This window comes from Rhinolophus sinicus, linkage group LG02, assembly GCF_036562045.2.
Source record: "Rhinolophus sinicus isolate RSC01 linkage group LG02, ASM3656204v1, whole genome shotgun sequence".
In the NCBI taxonomy this organism is placed as follows: domain Eukaryota; kingdom Metazoa; phylum Chordata; class Mammalia; order Chiroptera; family Rhinolophidae; genus Rhinolophus; species Rhinolophus sinicus.
The window spans coordinates 187,651,844-187,675,864 of record NC_133752.1 but is presented as its reverse complement, the minus strand read 5'-3'; the positions used below and the strand labels follow the sequence as shown (position 1 = coordinate 187,675,864).

General features: G+C 43.5%; 1 protein-coding gene across 4 annotated transcripts in view; it reads right to left on the bottom strand.

Annotated features, from left to right (window-relative positions):
* The window catches only part of ABTB3 (ankyrin repeat and BTB domain containing 3), a 278,504-nt gene that overhangs the window by 74,092 nt on the left and 180,391 nt on the right, over window positions 1-24,021 (bottom strand). For all 4 annotated transcript variants that reach the window (XM_074326264.1, XM_074326262.1, XM_074326263.1 and 1 more), the window contains exon 3: window positions 23,663-23,867. In XM_074326264.1, the coding sequence (XP_074182365.1) occupies window positions 23,663-23,867 (205 nt within the window). The remainder of the gene's footprint in view (window positions 1-23,662; window positions 23,868-24,021) is intronic.

The window sequence follows — 24,021 nt, the reverse complement described above, 5'->3', positions numbered from 1 at the left end:
CATACATCTTTCAGCCTCCCTTGCATTGGTTCTTAAGATGATATAAACAGCAGTTTCTCGAAGGATTTCTAGAAAGGTCCCCAAAGGGAGGTGGCCCAACTATCTCTGGCCTTCCATTGTGCTGGCAAGGATGTAGACACCATGGCTGGTGCTCCAGCAGTCACACTGGACCATGAGGTGGAAGACGCATGTTGATGGAAAGCAAAAACATAGAAGAAGGACCTAGATTTCTGACAATTGCTTATGTGGCCAGACCTGCTTTGGATTCTTACTCCCAGACTCTGTTTATATGAGAAATAAACTTCCGTCTTGTTTAAACACTCGCATTTGTGTTTTCTGTCACTCACAGCCAAACCTCATTCTAAGTGACACATCGGTTCCCTTGACCACTAAGTTAAATCTCCATTTTTCCTTTTTTGTGTCACTATGGATTTGAATTTCTGTTTACCAAAAAAGAAAAAAAAGCCTTCCTTTTAATAGTTATCTTCTAAAGACTGTGAACTTGTAGCCCTGAGACTATATTTGTGCCAAGAAGCTACATTTATTAAAATATTTGTTACAATTGTTTGTTCATTTCCAGGGATAAACTATGTCATAGAAAGTTGAGCTTGTTCAGCAACCTTGTGAAAATGTACTGACAATGGCTTTGTGCTCATCATAATTAACCCTATCAATGAAAAATAACAATATAGATGCTCTTGGAGTCAGAAAACATATCTCAAAGTCTCTATCCTTGCTGAAGTCTTCTTGCAAGGACACATTTTAAATTTAAAATGAACAGATCAATTTTATTTTATTTTAGCCATTTCTCCCCAGCTTTATTGAGATATAATTGATATATGACATTGTGTAAGTCTAAGGTGTACAATGTAATGATTTCATGCACTTATATATTGAGAAATGATTGCCACAGAGGGTTAGTTAACACTTCCATCCCCTCCCATAATTACTAGTTCCATTTTGTGATGAGAACGTTGAAGATCTACTCTGTTAGCAACTTTCAAGCATATAATACAGTATGGTTAACTACAGTCACTATGCTGTACATTAGATCCCTAGAACTTATCTCACAGCTGGAAGTTTGTACCCTCTTACCAATATCTTCCCATTCCCCACCCCCACCCCAGCCTGTAGTAACCACCGTTCTATTCTCTGTTTCTATGAGTTCAGCTTTTTAAGATTCTACATGTAAGTGAGATCCTACAATACTTGTCTGTCCCTGTCTGACTTACTTCATTTACATAACACCTTCAAGTTCATCCATGTTGTTGCAAATGTCAGGATGTCCTTCTTTCTCCTGGCTGAATAATATTCCATCAACAGATCAACGTTATAATAAAACACCATGCAGAATCTCTTTCTTCCACACAAATAAAGGGCACACAAAGGAGAGGCTGAGTGTGGTCTCGAGCTTTCTCCATGCTGTCCGTGGTTGTGGTTTTGAGAAAACGATATTCTAGTTCTCTTGTAATAAACCCTTTGAACTCACATTACCCTGCGTTTGGCAGTACGACAGGATGGATTAAATTCATACCCCAGCCCTGATCAATCAGAATCCTAGTTATCAAAACACAGATTTGAAAGAGCCGCCGCCCCAGGCGTCTTGGGCCACCACGCATGCTTGAAGCGTGTTCTGGAGCAGGCTCTGCTACTAACTCGCTGGGTGACTGTGTATCCTTGAGGCTCTGCGGGCCTCGAGTGTACTCACTGTCAAGTTAGGAGACCAGAAAACCTTTTCTTCCAGCTTAAAATGATAGTGTAATATTTTGAAATAAATAAATAACAAAAATACTGATATAAGGAAGCTAAGGGGGAAACAAGCCAAGAAGGCAGCTTCCAATAGAACCTTCTGCTACGATGGAAATGTTCTATATCTGTGCTGTCCAATGTAACAGCTACAAGCCACATACGGCTACTGAGCACTCAGAGTGTGGGTAACATTCTCATTTGATTCCATTTTAATTAATCTAACTTTACATTTATTTATTTATTTAATTTTTTTTACTTGTATTTATTTAAGTGTGTTTTTCCAGGACCCATCAGCTCCAAGTCCAGTTGTTGTTTCAATCTAGTTGTGGAGGGCGCAGCTCACAGTGGCCCATGTGGGGATTGAACCGGCAACCCGGTTGTTAAGAGCACCGCGCTCTAACCAACTGAGCTAACCGGCCACCCCGTAATTAATCAAACTTGAAATAGCCACGTGTGGTGAGCAGCTACCCTATGGCATAGTGCAGATCTAAGGGATGTCCTTCAGGCCAGTATACCTTCAGACGAGAATCCTGGTAGAATGTGGGTGGAAAAAGGGCTATAGTAGGTATTAGGTAACGTGAACTTTTTAACCTACTTTTTCCATTATCACGATCTGCATCCTCACCATCATCATCATCATTTTATAGCACCTGCCATGTCTTGAGTGCTTACATTGTGCCAGGCTCTCTGCAAAAAGCTTTGTATTAAATAATCTGTATTTCATTTAATTACAAAAGCATCCTTGGAAGGTATTTATTATCATCCCTACTTTATAGATGAGCAAACTGAGCCTTAGCAACATTCATTAACATAAAATAACTCAGAGAGGCAGAGCTGGGGTTTGATCCCAAGTCGGCCAGAATGCAAAGCCTATGTGCTGAGTCATGAGTATATCACTTCTCCAAAGATCGGTGTGGCATTGAGTGAGTTGCTGAACCCTGAGCAGCTTCAGGTCTCGGTCTGTGAAGTGAGGAGGCTGGGCCATATGAACTCTAAGATCTGCTTAAGTGGGAGAAGGTCATCGTTCCTATATGCCACTTCCCTCGAGGGCCACTTTTATACAACGAATGCTCCTGTTTATAGATGTGACCATGTGACACGAAACGACCCCGATTACTCTGAGCACAGTTCAATGATTGTCCTAAACAGAACCCTGGCCTCCGTTATAGATTGTTTTTAAAGGCTCCCCAGGTGATTCATACCATTAGAAAGGTCTAAGAGTATCAGCTCTGGACTGAACCTGCTCAAGGCAGAAGAGACCCTTCCGTGAACAGGTTTTTGATGAAGACTTTTGTGTTGGTTTGTTTTTGTGTGTGTGTTTATATTAGATAATGAGAGCTTTATAATGAATGTTGCCCTTTCTGCCTTGCGGGCCAGGAAACAATGCTAAATTTTATGCTCTATTATAGTAACAAATCTGAGGTGAGATTTTCTGGTACAGCGGTCTTCCTTAGTGCTGATAACATGTCTTTTTTTGTATTGTTATCCTTGTTTTGTGGTTCTGTTAGATCTAACTCATACTGTGAGTCTAGCCCAAACCCTTTTCAGAATTAGATTAGTTATAAATGACGAATAGATAAACATCATCTGTCTCAGAATGAGCCAAAGTCCCAAGACTAACTGGGATAATAAAATGAAATAGAGAATGTCACCATGTAGAATGTGGGGGGGTGTCCTCTGAAAAGGTAGGAGATAGCAATGGGATAGAATTGCTCAGTAAAACAAAAATAAAAAAGGAGAAAGGAAGGAAGAAAAGAGAAATCCCCAGAGAGCCTTAAAAATCAAGGAAGAGACAAGTGGGGGAAAACAGGCAGTTTTGGTGTCTACACAAAACAACTATTTGGCCATTTAGCAGATTTATGGGATCTCCACATGCGTGAGAAGAAAACATATGTGCAATTTACTTCTCGGACCAAATGTTACCAATTTTACATTTTGCTGAATCTGGAAGTGAGAGATGACAGAAACCAGGAAGGATGCTTGCGATTTTAATAAAAGGAAGAAAATCAAAAGGGCTATTTTTTAAGCTGGACTTTGGTGCTGTCTAAGAAAGGACCCTTGTAGAGGTCAGTACTCCAGGGCAACCCTCTCCAACTACACATGCAGAACAACCAGGGCTGATTATCTGGTGAGATGGAAGGGGGGCCGGGTGTGTCCCTTACCCACCTACCACGACCCGTCTAACCTTCTTAGCAGAGTTCTTGCCGCCTCTCTCTCCAAACCAGCTAGTGAAGAGGTTGAGTTCTGGGGCCAGTTCCAGGGTAGGCAAAGTAATTAGTAACCAGAAGAACCAAAGCAAATCTCATCCAGGGCTAAGCCCCGGCCAGGGAAGGGGGCCCCCGCCAGGTCAGGAGCAGTACTTCTCCAAGATGGAGGGTCGTGGGCTGGCAAACAGGTGGGGGTGTCTGGGTGTGGCTGGGGTGCAGGTGCTGGTTCTGAATGGAAGCTGAGTGTATGGTGAGTGTATGAGACAAAGATGTCACCTAACACTTAGATCCTTCTGTCACCCAAAGACCGGAGGGTAAATGAGGTTAAATGAGGATAAATGAGAGGATAAATGAGGTTATCAGGTGTGGAAGTACAATTATATGGAAGATTTACATTCGGGCATCTTCACGTACATCAGGCATCTATCACATCTAGTCTAAGTTGTTACCAATAAAGACTAAAGAAAAACACAACTAGGGAGGTAAACCCACTAACAAAAACTTCCTCTTGTCAGAGTTCATTTCCTCTAAGTCCTCGGGCCACAACTGGAGCAATAGCACAATCTGCCTGAAGGGGGAGCTCCTGCATACGTGCTCAGTGCACAGGCTCCGTTCTGACGGCTTTGCCCATCGTCTCCTTACACCTGTTCTCATTCTGCTTCCAGCTTTCCAGCCTCTCAGTCTTGTCGTACTCCTCTCTGCTCAGCTCTGGGATGTGTCCAAGTTGAAGCTTAATTTTACTCAAATTTGATTATACACACCGGTCTCACGCCTCCCACCTTTCTAAGTACATCCTCCTCCTCCAGCCTCCTGTGATACAGACCTCTTTCCCAGGCACCGCCTCCATGGGGTGGCTCCTGCAATGGACAAACCCGTAAATCACTTTCCTTTTCTGGAACAGCCAGGCTACAAGCCAAAGCCAAGTGTGCATTACCACCATGCTGGGGTGTTGACTCCACTGTCCAAACTACTAGAAAGGGGACTTAATAACCATGCTTATTCATCTTAGGTTGCTCCTTCCTATGATACCCAGGGCAGGGGGTTTCATAGGAGTATGTGCTAAATAAATGTTTGTCAAGTTAAATTGATAGCTATTTCCAGGAGTGCGGGCACTGGACTGGAAAGCTTTGGCTTTTAATCCTGTTACACTGGGTCAGTTACCAAATCTCAGCAAGTCACACGGCCAATGAGCCCCAGGTTCCAATTTGGAAATGGGGTAATATGCGCCCTGCAGGCTCGCCCGGCACACAGATGGTGCTTGGTATATTGCAGCTGTTTTTAAACAGTGAAAAGTTGCATCTGAATTAGGAATTGGACGGGTCTGGAAGCCCCAAGGAGCAAAAGAAGGAGAAATGGTAGAAGGTCCAGGGAGCAGATCCCAGCTCCTCATCAGTAAGACCTCAGAGGACGAGTCTCAGCTCTCTGAAGCCGGAATGGGAAGGAAGCCTCCAGGGCTGGTGCCTTGGTTGGACAGTCCCTCGGGTAAGATGTTAGAAAGAGATTCAAACATCCAATGGGTGGTTGGACTAGACGACTTTTAGAGTCCCTCCCTACCCTAACAGCGCAATGCTCCAAATTGAACTGGTTGGCCACTTTAGCAGACTCTTTTTAGGACTGGACCATTGCACTGTTTTCATAATAATTCCCTGATCCTAGTTTCTCTCTCCAATCCTTTCACACTGCTGCCAGGGTGAATGTGCTAACATGTAAATCTGGTCATCTGATAAAGATTCCGCGGCCTGGCCATTTATTAACTGGCCTCAACCCCCGTCTTCATTCTCTCATGCTCCCTCTCCATGCCTGTCCCAGAACCCATGGGCTTCAGACACTCCAAATGACCAGCCTTTTCTGGAACACTCATGTTTTTTCACATCTCCCTGCCTTTGCTTCTGCTGTTGTTTCCACTCTCTTTCTACCCTCTCCATCCAGTTAACTTCTACTTATTTTTCTAAGACACCGATCAAACGTCGCCTCCTCTGGGAAGTATTCCCCAAGAGGCCCCATACCCACATAGAGTTAGTTATGTGTTTCCCTCGGTCTCCATAGAATTTTGTACTTAATTCCATAATACCATTCACATCATATTAGTGTTAGAATTTATGTCTTTACCACCACCCCCACAGCACTATGGGGGCATCCCCCAAACTTGCACACAGCAGCCACTTGCCACTACTCAAGGTGACATGTTATGTTAGTGCCCTTGTTAGAGTTCTGTCTCCTACACTGGACTGTCAGCTTCATGAGGGCAGGGGCGTATCTTGTGCTCTGCTGTATCCCCAGCATTTAGTATAGCATCTGCCACTTTGCAGGTCTTCATCAATATTCTTTGAGAGAATGAGGGGATGTCAGGTACAGCATGGTGACTATAATTAATAAAACTGTGTTGTATACTTGAAAGAGGTTAAGAGAGTACACCTTAAAAGTTCTCATCAGAAGAAAAAAATTTTTTCTAAGTATGTATGGTGACAGATGTTAACTAGACTTTTTGTGGTAATCATATTGTAATATACACAAACATCGAATCATGTTATATGCCTGAAACTAATGTTATATGTCAATTATCACTCAAAAATAAAATAAAATACTTCCCAAGTTTCTGACAAAAAAATTCTTTGAGTGAATGAACGTTTGTTAAGTGAATCCATAAATGTACGGTTGAATCCTGTGACTGTGCCTAGCTTAGATTCTGGTGGGTTTCCCACTTTTCTCTGAATAACGGTTCACTGGAACGATTTTATACAGACTAAATAAAATGATAAAATGGGCTAAATGTGGTTTATTTCAGTTGTATTAAGGGTAGAAATGCCACATGATTAAGATTCAATGAGAACCAGGCTTGGGTAAAAAACTATGTTAAAAGTTAGGCCCAGAATAAATTCCAGTGATCCTCCAAAGACTCTGGGAAAGTCAGAAATAAAGCAGAAATGATAGGCAGCCAGTAGGACCACATTCCTCTAGAATTTAGATGTCCCCTATACCTATCTGTCACCACAATGAAACTGGTGGCAAGTGGGAGGGGCTGGCCAAAGTGTCACGGGCCACAGGCTTTTGGAACAACCTACAAGGTCGCCCAGTTCTAGAACAGGCAGACTCACACACTAACAAGTTTTCAAAGTGGGACTGTTTATAGTGCTTTTCCATTTGGAGGTAACAAGGGCAGACTTGGGATATTGCAAGATTCAAAAAATTGTATGCAGTCTGTACTAAGATGAGACCCGGTTCTGTTCAGCTCAGGGAAATCCAATTCAGTTCAGTTCAATTCAAATAATTCAGTTTAACCAACATTTACTGAGCTTCTCATCACACATGGACTAGAAACCCAACTCTTCAGCGTGCCCAAAAGGCTCTGCAAGATCTGCCTGTGCCCACCTTGGACTTCATCTCCTTCCTCTTCTAACCGCTCACTCATTCTGTTCCACCCTCATGGGCCTCTGTGCTGTTCCTTGCATGGCCAAGAATGCTCGTTTCCCAAGTACAGCATGGTACTGTTCCCTCTCTGCCCAGATCTTTCCTCAGATATCCACGTAGCTTATAGCCTCATTTCCTTTAGTTCTCTACTCAAATGCTACCATGTTTCCCCCAAAATAAGACCTAGCCGAAACATCAGTTCTAATGCATCTTTTGGAGCAAAAATTAATGTAAGACCTGGTATTACATTGTATTATATTATATTGGGTCCAGTCTTACATTATATTACAATGAGACTGGGTCTTATATTAATTTTTGCTGGAAAAGACTCTTTAGAGCTGATGGTCTGGGTAGGTCTTACTTTTGGGGAAACACGGTATTTCTTTAGAGAAGCCAACCCTAACCATCTTGGCTAAAATAGCACCTCTCATCATCTGTACCTGGTTTGAGTACCCAGTTTTATTCCTCTATGTCACTTATCTTTGCCTGATAATTTATGATTTATGCATTTGTTCCTTGTGTGTTTCCCCTAGTAGAATGTAAGCACCACAAAGACAGGCATTTTGCCTGGCAGAGGGCAGATGCTCTATGAACACTTGTTGAATGAATAAATGAATGAAAAACTGAGTATCTGCTTTTTACCAGCTTCTATACTTGCTAGTATTACAACAGTCCCAGCCCTCAGTGAACTCCTGGTCTAATGTAAAACCACGAGAAAAGAAGCTATTTGAAAAGCTTTATGGTAAAAGAATGCAGAAAGCCTTATGAGAGAACTAATGAAAATAATCAGCTGGAGTTGAAGGGTGTGGGAGTGTGTTGGGAAACATTGCTCTGAGCCTGGCACCGGGAGAAAGAAGGGCTTGGAAGAAGATTCCAGGCAGAGGAAATCAGATGAGGAAAGGCAGAACAAGTTTGGGGCTCTGTGCAGACTGCAGTAGCTGAAGGGATAAGTGGATAGGTGATACTACTGCAGATGAACTTGAGAGATAATAAATGCACGAACACGGACGGCCATTTATGGAGCAAGCTGATCATTTAACTTGTTACCCGTTCATTGACTATCTCTTTGGAGCAAGGGTCTATGCTGAGTTTTGTGGAGCACACAGGGATTTAAAAGCCTGGAGCCTGGTGGTCTATCTAGCAAAGGAATTTAGTGTGGCCACACGTCCCCAATTTCCCAGGGCAGTGCCTATTGCAATAAGTCTGTTTGATTGCCCTTAATTATCCTCGTATACTTGTTGGATCATGACTTTTGATTGGTGGATTGGAGCATAAAGTGGCCGTCAGAGAAGAAAGGGCAGATAACCATAATGCAAGGCTGCCTGTGGAAAGTGCCTTGCGAGGTGCTATGATAAAGGTCTTGGGGTCTGAGGAAGGAAGTGCCTCCATGGAAGGATTTTGGAGGCAGTGGAACCTGCAGTCAGTGTTAGCGTTTTCAACAAGTTGGTCGTTGGTTCTGCCTATTTACTGGCTTCCTTGTTTCTTCACAAAAATGGTCTTTTCCCACTCTGCTATCATAGGATCTGGGGAGTGGCCGTCTGAGGGATGGGATTCTGTGTAAGGAACTATTATCAGCATGACAAAAAACTGCCCAAAGGGCTCACTCCAGCCTTGGAATTTGAATTTTTCAGGGAGAACAGAAGCCTGGGAAAATATCCACCTTCTTTTGCCAGCACGTTCTGTCTAAATTCCTGGGCAAGCCTGAACCTGACTGGCTGAATCTTGACAGATTCACACACCAGTTTGAAACAAGCGATGAAGCCTTCATGGGCAATGTTTCTTATACGTGCAGAAAACATAAAAACAGAGCAAAAATTTTAAATCTAGAATTATAAACAAACACGACCACCAAACAAACAAATAATGTCTGGAATTGTGGAGACTTCCTCGTCTAGAGACGTGGCCAAGTGCATATGCAATGAACTTAGTACAAGGTACAAGCTCAAAACTAGCTTTCTGATGGTCTGTAATGTCTCTTCTCCATTCTAGAAGCAATATAGGAAGGAGGGTGGGGATTTCCAGGGGTCCCTAGAACAGCCTTTTGGTTTCAATTTGGCCACTCACAGCTGGGCTTTGGGCATATCTCAGGACTTTAGTTCTAGACTCTCTTAAGTTGTGAAAAGCAACCTTGGCTGGTCTTCCCACTTCTAGAATCCAGGGAGATTGTATGGGTGGAAGACCCCTGGAAACCATGAAGTGCTTGCTCCAAGAGATTTTGATGACTGTGGCTAGAGACCTCACAGGCCAAGAGGGCGCCACTCCTTATGGTTCCCACAAGGCCTTTCTTCCTGGAAAAACCAACAGGGTGGGTGGGGCTGGGTAAGCCAGCCTCCCAGGCTTTCCTTCTGCAACTTCTCACATACACAGACCATCAGAGGTCTCGTGAATTAACTCCTTAGTTGCTCTCCTCCAGACAGATGACTCTTTATATTTATTCCCTCTACACGAGTCTTTTAGTCACGCTACTATGGACAGTTTCAAAAAAACAGCATTTCACAAATTGGAAATAACCCCATGACCAGTAACCTGGGAACCGGTCGGCGAGTTATGGAGCATCCACAAGATGGACTATTTAGTAGTTATTACAAAAACGATGTTTGTGAACATTTTGTAGAAAAATGCTTATGGCATACTAAGTGAAATAAAACAGATCTAAAATTATATATGTGCCCAGTACAGCTATTTTAAAAAGCCTCACTATTTGTATTAAAAAAAGAAAAAAGACAGGAAAATATATCAAATAATCAATTGGTTGCCTCTGGGTCACTGAACTGTAAATAATTTAAATTGTCTTTTTTTTTTTTGGACTTGCCAAAATTAAAAAAAATGAGCCTATATAACTAACTTTTCAGTAAAAAATACAATCATATAAAAATTTGAATTTATAGTACCTTGTATTATAAGCAAATGAAGTCCATGAGGAGACCAAAATGGAAGGGAGAGAGTAATTAAATCAATAAAAACCTAGGAAAGCGGCAGACCAGGATACATGTAGACATGTATAGGCTTCATTTGGGAAGTCAGACTTTGAAGCATGCAAAATCAACGCAGATGCTATGTCTACTGGGCAAATGACCAGATTTACTGCCTGGGTTATTTTCCTAAACATGTGAAACCCAGCTATGTGCTGGCAGCTGTCAATATACTATTTCTGACAGCAGAATAAAAAGGAGCAGAAACTTGGCACAGGGGCAGATGATTTGGAAGCAAGCTGAGTCTCTCCCTGCAGCCTCTCTGTTCCCAGGCACTCAGTTTCCCGCTGGCCCTTGGCATGCTGGGGCTGTCCTCAGGTTGCACTGGGCAGGTTCAGGGGCTAACTTTTGCTAATGTCCTTTAAAAAAACTTTTCCTGCCTGTTCAGAATATTCAGGTACAGTGCCCAAGGTCCCACACAGAGCATGCAGAGGGCCGCCAGTACCAGGCAAGTGAGAAAGAACTGAAAATCCAAGGAGGGTAATGTAGCGTTCTTTGGGACCATTAAGCAAAGGGAGTCGGCCCGCTGGTGACATTTCTCACTGTGGGATAGAGAGGATGGCATTCAGTCAGGCCATGCACTTGTCATCTGTCTTTAGGAGTCTTGCAGGAAACTTCTAATGTGTCCCTACGTCATTTTCAGTTCCATCCTCCTGCTGCCATGTACTCAGTTGCTCTTCGTGTCCCACAAGCACCCTGTGCCAGGCCCTGGCTGGCTGCCAGAGACAGCAAGGGAGGATCCAAGCCCAATCCCTGCCCGTGGGGAGCTCAAAGTCTGGCAGCAGACATAAGACATGAAAGCAAATGACGTCACAGCAATGACTAGGACCACACAGGAGGTGGTCAAGAGGACACAGGCCTTGGAATCACAGTGCTTGGGCTCACCCTCCTGCCAGCTACTTACTAGTTTAGCTGTGTGACCTTGGGCACATCCTTGAACTTCGCTAAGCCTTACTCTCCTCATCTGTGAAACAGGCAGAATGACTGTATCTCAAAGGGTGATTGTGAAGTTGAAGTGGGGTGATCTGGAAAAGCACTCGTCACAGGGCCTGGCACACGTTGGCACTCAAGGGTTGTTAGAATTATTCACAGAGGGCTTCATGGAAATGGGGGCTGGGGGGGGGAGTGAAGGTTTCACAGCCAAGGTGAGGATCCAACTGAACCTTGAAGGGTGAGCAGGCATTTGCACTTGCCCATGCTTCTCCCTTTGTCCAAATCGTCACCCTAACCCCACTGTCGAAGGAACAGAGCCCAACATCACCTGCAGAACATCCTTCTGTCCCACACACTTTCAACTCAGCAGTGATACTTAAATACGTTTAACTATTGGTAAGGCACAGGCACACAGGGAGCCTGTCGGACAGAGGCTAAGGTGCAGCTGCTGAGTGGCAGGCGGGGACACCGCAGGGAACATTTGGGGCAGTGGCTCTTTACCAACCTGTAGAGACCTATTTCAGTTTTTAACAACTGGCTTCACATCTGCACCTCTGCAAACTAGTGGAAGGTCAGCCTGGCTTCTGCCCTCGTCTGACTCAGTCGGTCTATGGTACATGGTTCCTCCCCATGTATCTTGAGATTCCCTACCTTGGAGCGTCTGCCAGCGGCTCCTCCCACCCAGAATGTGTGATCTTATCCATCTTTCAGAGTTGGATTCAAAACCACCTTCCTGATCCCCTTTAGCAGTTTATCTACACCTCCCTTCTGACTCTTTGCACTTTCTTTGACAATAAATGAGCTGGGCAGGACAGGAGCCATGTAAGGTCCCATATCCCACCTCTCTAGTACAGGGTCACTTCGGAGCCCTGTGAACTTGGGCAAGTTACTTATCCTCTCTGCCTCACTTTCTCCACCTGTAAAATGGGGATGACTAATAATACCTACCTTATGGGGTTATGAGAGATAAATGAGTTAATGCATGTAAAGTACTTATAATGGCGCCTGGCACATGTGAGAATTTGATGAACACCAGCTCTTGCTACTATTACCATATGCTTAGAGTAGGCACTCAATGCATGTTCACTGAACGAAGGATAAACAACTGAACAACAAAGCCAATCAAAAGAAAATAATTTTAAAAATTAAAAAATAAAACACAAATGGGAAAGCTCAAGTAGCATCGAGGTGAAGATTTAAAAGGCAGGTTCTATGTTTATATAGACAGCAATCTGTTTCAGGTAAGCGTGCTTCTCAAAGGTTTTTAGCTACTGTCTGATGAGATGAAGTCATTTGATTATCATTCCATTTGCATGAGCAATATTTGTTGAGGCCTAAGCCATGGAGAATACTAGAAGGAAAAGGGAAGGGGGTGGGGGAAGCGTATTAAAGCAAGAATGCTAAGTTCCTCATGAGAAGATAGAGGGCAATAGCAAAAGATGGTGCTATTACACTCATAAGATTCTTGTGAGGACTCAGTGACTAATGCACTTAGAAGAGAGCCTGGTACATGGTAAATACCTGGTAAAACTTGATGGTGATGTTGAGTGAAGATGAGAGTTGCTTCAAAAGACAGCTCTGGATGGCTCCGTGGGTTACAGCGTGAGCTCTTAATAACAAGGTTGCCGGTTCAATTCCCACATGGGATGGTGGGCTGTGACCCCCGCAACTAAAATTGAAAACGGCAACTGCACTTGGAGCTGAGCTGCGCTCTCCACAACTAGATTGAAGGACACGACTTGGAGATGATGGGCCCTGGAGAAACACACTGTCTCTCAATATTCCCCTCCCTGCACCCCGAAAAAAAAAGACAGCCCTAAGATGATCAAAACATGGAAACAGGAAATATGCTTCGGCAGGTAAGCTGGTGCCTGGTCTCTACACTCACTCCTTACCTTACTGCTTTGGGAGTGCTGATTACCATGGGCTCTCTGGTTTGTTTTTGGAGGGGCCCTACCTGCACTGAGTCTCTAGTTCAGTGCTGTCCGATAGAAGGTTCTGTGATGTTCGAAATGTCCTGTATCTGCACTGTCCAACACAGGAACCACTAGCCACTTGTAGCCATTGAGCAGCTGAAATGAGGCTGGTGGTACTGAGAAACTGAGGCTTTCATTTGATTTAATTTTAATTCATTTAAATCTAGACAGCCTCACATGGCTACTGATCACCGTACTGGAGAGGACAGTGCTAGTTCCTCTGTCTTTGTGTCATAAAGGTTTAAGTTTCTCCTTCCTTTTTCCATTAAATGAAAAGAAGCTGGGGTTAGACCAGGCCAGACTGCTGTGGCAGCCAGTTCACTGGGATTCAGAAAAGACGTGGACACTGAAATGAACAAGGTTGGTGCATGTGTTTGATCAGACTAACCCCGTATGCTAGCAGAAGGGGGGCTTGTTTTAAACTTGAGCCCCTCAGCTTGTCACCTGTAGTCAGAAGCAACCTCTTCCCCTTGGCTGGGAAAAGACTCCTGGGTAAGTCAGTCTAAGCTGTTGACAAGCCCTGGAGGCTGGAGGTGTTTCACAGCCCTGAAGCTGGTGAGGTTCTGGATATGCCTTGCTGCCTCTCCCCAGGGACGACACCTGTCACATCCTGTCTCACCTTTCCCTTGCATGCTTGTTGCTCATTTGCTGTCCCTGAGCCACTTCAGACTTGTTGGCCACCTCGTTAAGCTAAAGACGATCATTACATTTGGATACTCAGCATTTTTCCTTGGCTGCTGCTCCAAAGCCTGGGAGTTCGGCAGTCCGGCTGCGTCTGAACTCTGGAATCCATTCATTTTGGAAAATTGCAAAGGGATCCAGCATCTCATGAGGTAAGGGAAGTAGAGGTCCTGCAAGGCTCACGCCAGCTCCCAAAGCCTGGGAAATATTTAATAGGCACCTATTATGTGCCACACTCTACCAGAGATGAAAAGCACCATACATGCTTATTTCTTGTCCTTTTGTAACTTAAAAACAGGAGCTGGAGTAGGTTGGGAAATGAATGACAAACACACAAAAACTATCATATCTTGTTATTCACAGAGTGGTCCATGGGCCAGCAGCATCACCTCACCTAGGGACTTGTTAGAAACGAAGCATCTCAGGCCCCATCTCAGACCTAACGGACAGAATCTGCATTTTAACAAGATGCCAGGGAATTCAAATGCATATTCAAGTTTGAGAAACACTGCTATAGAATACATTCAGTTATGAGCACCATGACAGCGAGAATCATAATGGTCATGATCTATAAGGAGCCTATGCTGGGTTTTAAGTTCTCTCTTTCTCTCTCTCTCTCTCTATATATATATATAGAAAGTTCTCTCTCTCTCTCTCTCTCTCTCTCTCTCTATATATATATATATATATATATACACACACACACACGTACATATACATACATACACATATACATATATACATATATTATATATAATATATATTATACTATATTACATATAGCACCTAAGTGCTATATGTGTGTGTATATGTATATATGCATATACGTGTATTTTATATATACATATATATACACACATACACCTAATAGCTTCATAACAGCCCTCTGAAGTAGATTCTATGGTATCTCCCATTTTACAGATAAGAAAACTTAGGCTCAAAATGGTTAAGCAACTTGTTCAAGATCTCACTAATAAGAGTTAGTACCAAGATATTAATTTAGGCATTCTAACTCCAGAATAAAAAATATCCAGAGATATAATTAATGTGCAATGAAGGTCCTTAATGTTACCTAAAAAGCTTCCAAATAGCATTTTCCTACTAAGTAGCAAAGAGACTTAATTGTCTCAACTGTAGATGCAGTCTACCTCACAAGTTTGATGTAAGGATTAAATTAAACTCTGTAAGTAAAGTGCCTTGCATAGCACATGGCACATAGTAGGTGCTCATCAAATGTCCATTAGCTTCCTTATACCTCTATCGAGGGAAGTGACTGTCAGATACAGTTCTCATCTCACCTCCCTTCTCAGAATCCCACCTGGTTCCTCACTGCTTATAGGAGGAAGTCCTGACACCTTGGCGAGTCTCGCAACCTCCTTCTAGCCCAGTTTACTGCTGCCTCCAACACCTCTTCAGAATAAGATCTCACTTTCTTTTCTCTCATTTCCTGCCCCGCCCCCACACCATGGCATGTATTCCGTTCCTTTAGTGTATAACTCTCTTCCCCAGCATTCATTTGATATATTTGATATTTATAGACCTGCTGAAATGTGAAGTTATTTAACCTTACTGCTCCTCAGTTTCTTCATCTATAAAATGGGCAGAGGTAAGGCTAATCTTGCCTCAAGGGGTATTATGAGGACTGACTTAGTTAATACACATACAGTAGGTACAGCAGGGCCTGCCACATACTAAGTGTTGATCAAAATTTCTTTTATCTAAGAAGATATCACCCTAGATGAAAGGAGTAAATAATAATTCCTGCCATTTATGGATAAACCTGCTATGCGCCAGTGATTGTGTGTGGCACTTACATAAGTTAGTTCACTAGTCATTGAAACAGTTCCATGAAGCAGGATTATTATTTCTTATTTACAGCTGAAGAAACTAAGGCCTGGAGCATGTGAACTGGAGCCAGTACCAAGCTGAGGGCTGCCTGAGTTGACACTGGCCACACGGCTCTCTGGACCAAGATCCGGAACACATAGGTTTCAGACCCAGCTCTGGTCAGTTCCACAAGCATTTATTGAACACTTACTATATGCCATGTCCTGAGCTAGGCCCTGGACACTTAGTGCAGATGAGGTGGTAGAAGGCGATACCTAAAATGAGTCTTGAAGGATGAACTGATGGAGGTAGCCAGATGATGGAGTAGAGGGGAGACAATGTTCCAGGAAGAAGGCGAAGCATGTGCAAAGGCACTGAGGCACTGCCTTGCAAATCTACTGCAAATGTGCTTATGACTCCAGACAAGTCCACTTGTCCCTCTAGGCCTCAGTTTTATCATTTTCTACATAAAACATGTTTGACAGTCCTACTCCCAGATCTGTCTTGAGTATAAGTTCCATTTCCAAGGATGGAACAGTCCATTGAAAAATAATGCTTTTAAAGGCTATTCAGTGATACAGACCAACCATGGATATGTTTTGTGAAACAACCAAACAAAACGTGTATACACAGAAAGCTAAGATCGGAAGGAAATGCCCCAGATGGTCTCAGTGCTTATTCCTGGATGCAGAGATTATGGGTGATTAAAAATTTCTTTTTTATTGTGTGTGTGTGTGTGTGTGTGTGTGTGTGTGTGTTTAATTTACCACATTTTATTTAGTAAGTGTGTTAGTTTTAAATCCTGGAAACATTCATGAAGATTATTAAAAAAAATTCTAGGGATTAGGGATGAGGCTTTCAAACATTATGATTTCTTTAAAACCATAGTCCATCAATAATAGCAAAATAGCCTCGTGAATTCAAGCACCGACCAGGGCCTGACTCCAAGAGTTCAAACACTAGTTCTGCAATGTTAGCTATATGACCTTGGGTAAGTTAATCAACCTCAACTAATATAACTGAAAAACTAAGTCTCATGAAACATACTTTACCTCATGTAAACTACTCTGATTAAAGAAAAATTCAATTCTAGTTCATTTTTAAAAAATACAGGTCATAGTCCACAAGATCAGGGGTCAGCAAAATTTTTCCGGAAAGGGCCCAATAGTATTTTCAGCTTTGTGGGCCATTTGACATCTGTTACAACGAATCAAAAGTGCAAAAGCAGCCACAAACAATATGTAAACAAATGAGTGTGGCTCTGTTCCAATAAAACTTTATAAAAACAGGCAGTGGGCCAGATGTGGCCTGTGGGGGTATACAGTTTGCCAATCTCTGCACTGTACTGATTTAATGGCCCATTTAATGAGCTGTAACCTACAGTTTGAAAAATATTGGGTTTAGAGTTGTTTTTACCCTGGCCAAATGAAATAAATTGCAGAAATGCTCAAGGTACAAGTGGATCATGTTTTAAAACTTTGTTAGCTGAATCATTTAGAACCACTTAGAACCCCTTAGAACCACTTGGAACCACTTATATGGTGGTTGAGATGCCAGGCCAGCCCCAAAAGCCCACAGACAGCCCTGCATAAAACAGGTCTAATATATATATGGGCCCCTCCCTCTAGCGTGTCCCCATTCTTCAGTTGACTCTGAATTTCGCCAGTACCCACTAGCATTGGGCTGGGCATTTTAGAGGACTTCTGTGCCAGATGTGATCACTGTCCTTAGGAAGATGAGGGAGGATAATTTTTCCTCTGGGTAAAGGTTTCTGTATCCTTGCTTAGGATGCCAGGAATAGCTATTGAGGTTCCCAGGGTGTTAGCCCAAGGGGTCCTTATGCTGGGGAGTATTTTGGTTTTCAACTGTGGTGTGTAAACCAATCAGTTGTGAGATGTATGGGCAATAATGATCAAAAATACTGATTTGTGTAAATGATCCACTTGTGTGTTATTTATGAAAAACAAAAAGAACGAAAGAAAAAGCAAAGTAGAAGAGTGTAGTGGAATTTCATCAACCTTTTTAGCTGCCTAGAACCACTGGTGACCTTACTATATTTGTAGAATTTCCCATACTATTAGTCCATGATGCAACAAGGTAGACTGTCACCTTCCCAGACTCCCTTGCAGCTATGGTGCAGACATGTGCCCTGGGCTCCAAGCACCTGGTGTGACGTAGGTGAAACATGGAACTGACAAGGGTGATGCAGAGACATACAGCTTTCAGAGGTAACAGTAATAGAGGTCCTGCTCGGAGTGTCCAATGCCCAGCATCAGTGGTAAGAAGGTCAAGTGTCTGTGCCCAGCCCTGGAGGCTGTGAAGTCTCGGCTAGAGCAGTCCTGGGGTGCAACTTGGGCACTGTTCCAGCTTGTGTAGCCTCGAGTCTGGTGCCCAAAATAAGTCTTCTTAAGCTCAACTAAACATTTAGACTCATGGGACTTCCATAGGTCACACTTGGCCCAGCAGGACATCATCAGATGTTCCTTTTAGTGGGAGTCCTAACAGCAATTCACCCAGAGCTATTCTGCCCAGAGGACAGGTGCAAGGACATGACATTCACTTGGCTGGTTGTGGAAACTTCCCTGCTTTATGAACCCCAGTATCTCCTGTAACAACTTCATAAAAATAGTTTCTAAGATCCCTGCAATGACATAAGCGTCAATGAATTTAAGGAAGCCCAGCTCTGGATATTTGTGAAGTATTTATAGTACCACCAAGTTAGATCTAATTTGCCAATCTACGGTCATTTTGACCATAAGCAATGTTGCTTAGCAACACAGTTGACACTGCAATTTTTAGAGGTTTCCAGGGGAACGGAGCTAGAGAATTAACCCAAGGTCATATTCTCATGCAGAAGGGGAAAGGATTTGGTAACCTCTGCCTCCACTAGCCCTCCCAGGGGTTTTCTTTCTGCTTTAAGCGGTCATAGTACATTCAATTTTACAACTAAGCATTCCTACTAGGAGTGCTGCTTGAGTCAAGGATAACGCCACTCACTTGGATTCTGACACATTTCTTCACAGGAAAGAATGAGGGAGTTATAACTATAATGCTGGAAATTTTGCGTAACCTTGGGTATGTCCATTGGAGTATATTAAAATTTGAATATCATTTGTCACATATGCCACAGATGAAAAAGCATTAAGAACTGATGTGTTGGGGTGATCTTTCAGTAGGGTGAATGTCTTGGAAGATGTATTTGGATACCACTAACTTCTAATGTCTGTTGTGTTTGCTTTATTAACTCTATTTCTTCAAGTATAAATTCTTCCATTTTTAAGATTATTTTGTTGCTCCCATTAGTTTTCCTCGAATAGTTGATTGGTGATTGTATACTTGTGTTTGCAGTTGACATTCCCCTGGTAGACAGTGTGCCACATCTGTTTGTACAGCAACGGTTACAAAAGAAGTAAGAGCAGCCACTGCCTAAGTATAAATGCTGCTTTGTTTCCAGTGAGACCGGGGAGAGTTGAACTACCTAGTTGTCTAGTCTTCTAGGCGAAGCTGATCACTGTTCCTCTCAGGATACCTCAGGAACAAAGTACTTCCACTCAACCTACTGTTTTTTCATTTTGTGGTAACAAATTACCAAAATCATCCATGGCAAACACATCTAAGGATCACTGAGATTTCCAGGAAAATCTTATCACAGATTTAAGATAATTCCATTTCAAGACAGCAGCGTCCTGGGGCCCCTACCTTCAAAATTAAGGTGTTTACCTTTATTATTATTATTATTTGGAAAATAAACATTGCCTCACGATAATCTTACAAAATAAGTTTACTTGGTTTCTTTTTTTTTCTTTTTTTTATTTATTTAAATAAAAACATCAGAGGTACTTGAAAAATTTCAGAAGCTCAAAAAATAGTAGCCAAAGTTCTGGAAAAACTTAAATTACAGAAATTTCACATTGGCACCGAGCTGCTTCAAAATCCCACAGTGAAACATGAAACTCTCCAAAACAAATGCAGCAACTCTAATGCTGTGCCCACATGAGAGAAGAAAATGGTTCGTGTAGGCCTACTTCCAAATACTCCCACCAAGAAAGGCTCTCTGACAAGTAGAAATGGTTTCAGGCACAAAACAATCCATATTTCAGTCAACAACTATTTCCCAGGCTTTCTGCTGGGCATGAACAAAAGCAAATGATATTCATCCCCTGTTCCTGCAGAGCTTATATCGTCTAGTGGAAAACCATGGGCACCATGGCCCTACTTGACTTTGCCAGAAGAGAAATAGAGAGTCGAGGACATGTTGTTTGATCTGGGGGATTCAAAAAAAAAAGGAGACCGAAAGAGAGAGAGACCAACAACTCCCAACTCATGTTCTACCTCCCACTGGAAAATTCTTGGTTCAAGATTTTGGTAAGGAGTTGGTGTAAACACTTGCCTGAGACAGTTAAAGGCTCTCTGTCCTCTGAAGCCCTCCCATGGGTGTTTTCAGATGCTAAACACCAATGCCTAGTCCATCAGGGAACAGGAAGAAATAGCTTTTGTCTAGAAGAATCCACATAGGGGCTTCTGTAGGGACAATGATGACAGATTTTAGAGCAACAACAAAATGTGTAATACCAGCTACTGTTTGGGGGGTGGGGAGGAGGGCCTTGGCACTGGATGTCTCAGCTATAATACCTAATGCATTGATTATGCCCATCCTGCGAGGCTGGTCTGGTTCTCATTCTACGGTTGAAGAAAAGAAGTTCAAAGAAGTGAAATGACTTGTTCAAGGTCTCAGAGCTAGAGAAGCAGAGCTGGGATCCAAATCCAGAGGTCTATCTGACTCCCAAATCCATACTCTTTCCAGAGGATCAACATGAACAGAATTCTAAAAATGACAAGTTCCACTTTGTGTTTTGTGTGGTTGACTGGAAATTCAACCAAAAAGGAGTGGAAAGACCAAGATAAATGACTCCAACAAATGCTGGGACATGTTCTCTTTACTCTGCTCTCCCTTGTAGTTCGTGACTCTTTAAAACTTGTCCAACAACCACCTCAGGGATGATGTAGATGCCTGATCACTGCACTGTACACCTGAAGCTGAAGCTGAACAATAATGAATGTCAAGTATAATTATATATGTATAATGCTGTACTCCACTTCTTGTAAGAATGTAATGGCGGTGTGTGATATCAGAGGGGTAGTGGATGGGGGGAGGGGGGTTATCACTGTGTGAGGCGTATAAATGATAAATGTCTAACTATTACATTGTTTTGTACACCTGAAACTAATTTAAAAAATTTATAATCCAAAAAATAAATAAATAAAACTTATCCAAGGGAATTTGGAATTCTTAGATGGTCTTCCTAGACATAGCCATTCCAACCACACTCTGAATTCTGAAATAGATTCCAGACGGGAAGAGGGAAACTGCATATGAGAAAATGTAACAGCAACTGTGCAATTGTGTTGAGCAGGGGGCAGGGAGTATGTCACGCGATGAGGTTTATATTTGAGAAACTTGAGTCTGGTGGCCGTGAGGAGGATGGAGCTGGTCAGAGGACACTCAGCCTCCCATCCAGGGAGACCATTTAGAAATCAAATGGATAACGGAAGTAAGAGGGAACGAGGTCCTGAGTCATGCAGTTGCAGCAATCTGGGGAAGAAGGAATAGAGACATGAGAGATGTCACAGGTGTAGCATCAATGAGACATACTGACCAGTTGGCCATAGGAGGCAGTGAGGGAGACAGAAAAGTGTGGGGCTAGTCCCCGTTTTCTGACTGGGGTGACCCGATCGATGGTGATACCCTTTGTAAAGACTGGGGAGAAAGGAGGAATGGTCGGTTTGGAAAAGATGATGGCTTTCGTTTTGAGGTGGTGGTGAGCACTCTACATTGAAATGTTCCATAGGCAGCTGGATCAATGGATTTGTTCATTCTTTCGTTCCACAAATATCTGTTGACTTCCCACTATGCACCAGATACTGAGCTTGGCATTAGGTGTGTGGCGATGACCAAAACAGATGTATTCTCTGCCCTCATGAAGCTTACAGGCAATAAACAAAACAAACACAGAAATACACGTATAATTATAAATTATGGTACGTTAGGCACAAAAGAATAAATGTGCTAAGAGGAACCAGACTGAGTATGAGACTTGACAGTGGAAACCAGAAGGATGAGGAGGATGAGAAGGTTCTGGAGTTCAGAGGAGGCGCTGGCTGGCTAGAGATGGAGAGGGGTCATCTGCTTCAGGAGTCGAAGACAAGATGAGAGGGGTGAGTCAGAGAAACTGCTATTGTACAGGCTGTGGGGGAGGGGCTGAGAACCTAGACACCGCACAGGCCAATGGTTTCCATTCTTTCAACACTGGATTCACACTCTTAGAAAGCAAAGTTTTGGTGTGTCTGACTGCTGTTATTTTCTGCCCAGGGACCATGGAAATTTTGCCACCTCTCATCCTGGGTATGTTTGGCACACGAAAACAGGCATAGCGTACCCTCTGATTTGGCCTGGATTGCAGGAGATCTGAGTAATCCTCTGACTAAGTTAACTCCAGACTGGACTGAAATACTAACACTAACTTGGGATGTTTAAAAAGAAAAAAGAAAAAAGAAAAAAAAGGCACCTTCTGTCTAGCCCAGGCTCCGTCCTCTTTCCTTAACTGAAAAGCCAAGAGATGTGGTTTTGTAAAGGAGCCCAATTAAGCCCTAATCCATCCTGGCAGAAACAGAGCGTCCAACGAGAATTGCAAAACCACTTGGAACCATTTAACAGAGAAAGGAAAATGCATTTGAGCCCAAACAGAGAGTTATTCAGCTACATGCAGTTAATATCTACAATAATAAATTAACTGCAACAATAAAAGTAAACATTTATTGAGCACTTACTATGTGCTGGGCATTATTCAATGCATCTAATCTTCAAACAGCCCTATGAAGGAATTACTCTTTAGTAGCCCTATAATGCAGATGAGGAAACTGAGGCACTTTCCCAAGGCCCCCTGGCTTTTATTGGAAGAGCTTGGACTTGCACCGGAAGTCTGGGTCACAGAGCCTGCTCCCTTAGCCACTGCTTTGATAAACAGGGATCACTGCTGCAGGAGTTGGAGTAAAGAGGCCTGTGTGGAGGAGGGGGCTGATTTGTGAGACACTGTGGGAAGGTGATCTCTGTGGACTTGCTCCCAGAGGGAGAGGGGATGCCTCCAGGCAGCCTTTTCTCCTCAGGGTGGTTCCTGATGCCCTGCCTCTGAGAGGCTGAAACCATCCTCAGAGAATCCTGGGGTTTTCCAGATAGAAGGGAATCTGGGAACCACTTGGGTCAGCTGCTGGTTTACAGATGGGGAGACTGAGGCACAGGGAAGCAGAGGGACAGCACCAAGGAGTAGCAGAAGCCGGGTCAGAGGGACCTTCGTCTCCGAGGAAGCTCTCCCTTCCATCTCTCCTGTTTTTCCTTTCCCTTGAGGATTCTACTTCCCCAGCAAGCCAGTCTCCCGCCTAGCTGAGAGGTCCATTCTGGCTGAGCAGGTGGGTATGGTCCAACGTCCCCATCACACCCCCAGGCCTCAGGGCAGCCAGGATGACAAGAAGATAAGACACCTCCCACCTAAGGAGCTGGCATTCCCCCAAAGCTGCCTTTACAAGGAAACCACCCTGTACTCCAGAGGCCCTCACGCCGCCAGAATTTGCTGACCTGCTCTTCTGACCCAGGCCATTTTACCTTGAACTGGACTAGCCCTAAGCAATACCATTTCAAAGACCCTACCAGGGTCTCAGATACCCTCTAAGGGCACCAAGTACCTTTCTGGACTCCTCTAGCGAATTTCTGGGACCTGGCAGTTCTGATGCCAGCTTCTCTCCCCTCCCCAACTTCGTGCTGCCCTGGAGGCAGTACCCACCCTCCCATGACAAGGCAGTGTTGGCCACAGGGCAACTCCTTTTGTAGGCCATCCAAAGCAAAGGTAAGTCTTACCTTTCCACCTGGAGGTTGACTTTGGAAGGCTCCACGTTGGGATTTTCCCACTCCATTTGCGGGCAGTGCATGAAATAGCAAAGGGTGTAGAGGGCCTCGGGCTCCCAGTAGAGCGCCCCCTGCTTGTGGTGCAGGGGGGTGCCGTTGCCATGGTGCTTGGCATTGAGGGGCTGCAGGTGATGCATTGCTCGGGACACCAGGTCACCTGCGGACAGAAGTAAGATTTCAGATCCTTCAGGCAGCAAAGACTTACAGAGAAGATGTGCTTGAAGATCTTTGAGAAATCCTGTTCTATAGATAAAGAAACGGAGGCTCAAAGTTGCAAGATTAGTGAGAGGCAGAGACAAGATTCGAAGCCC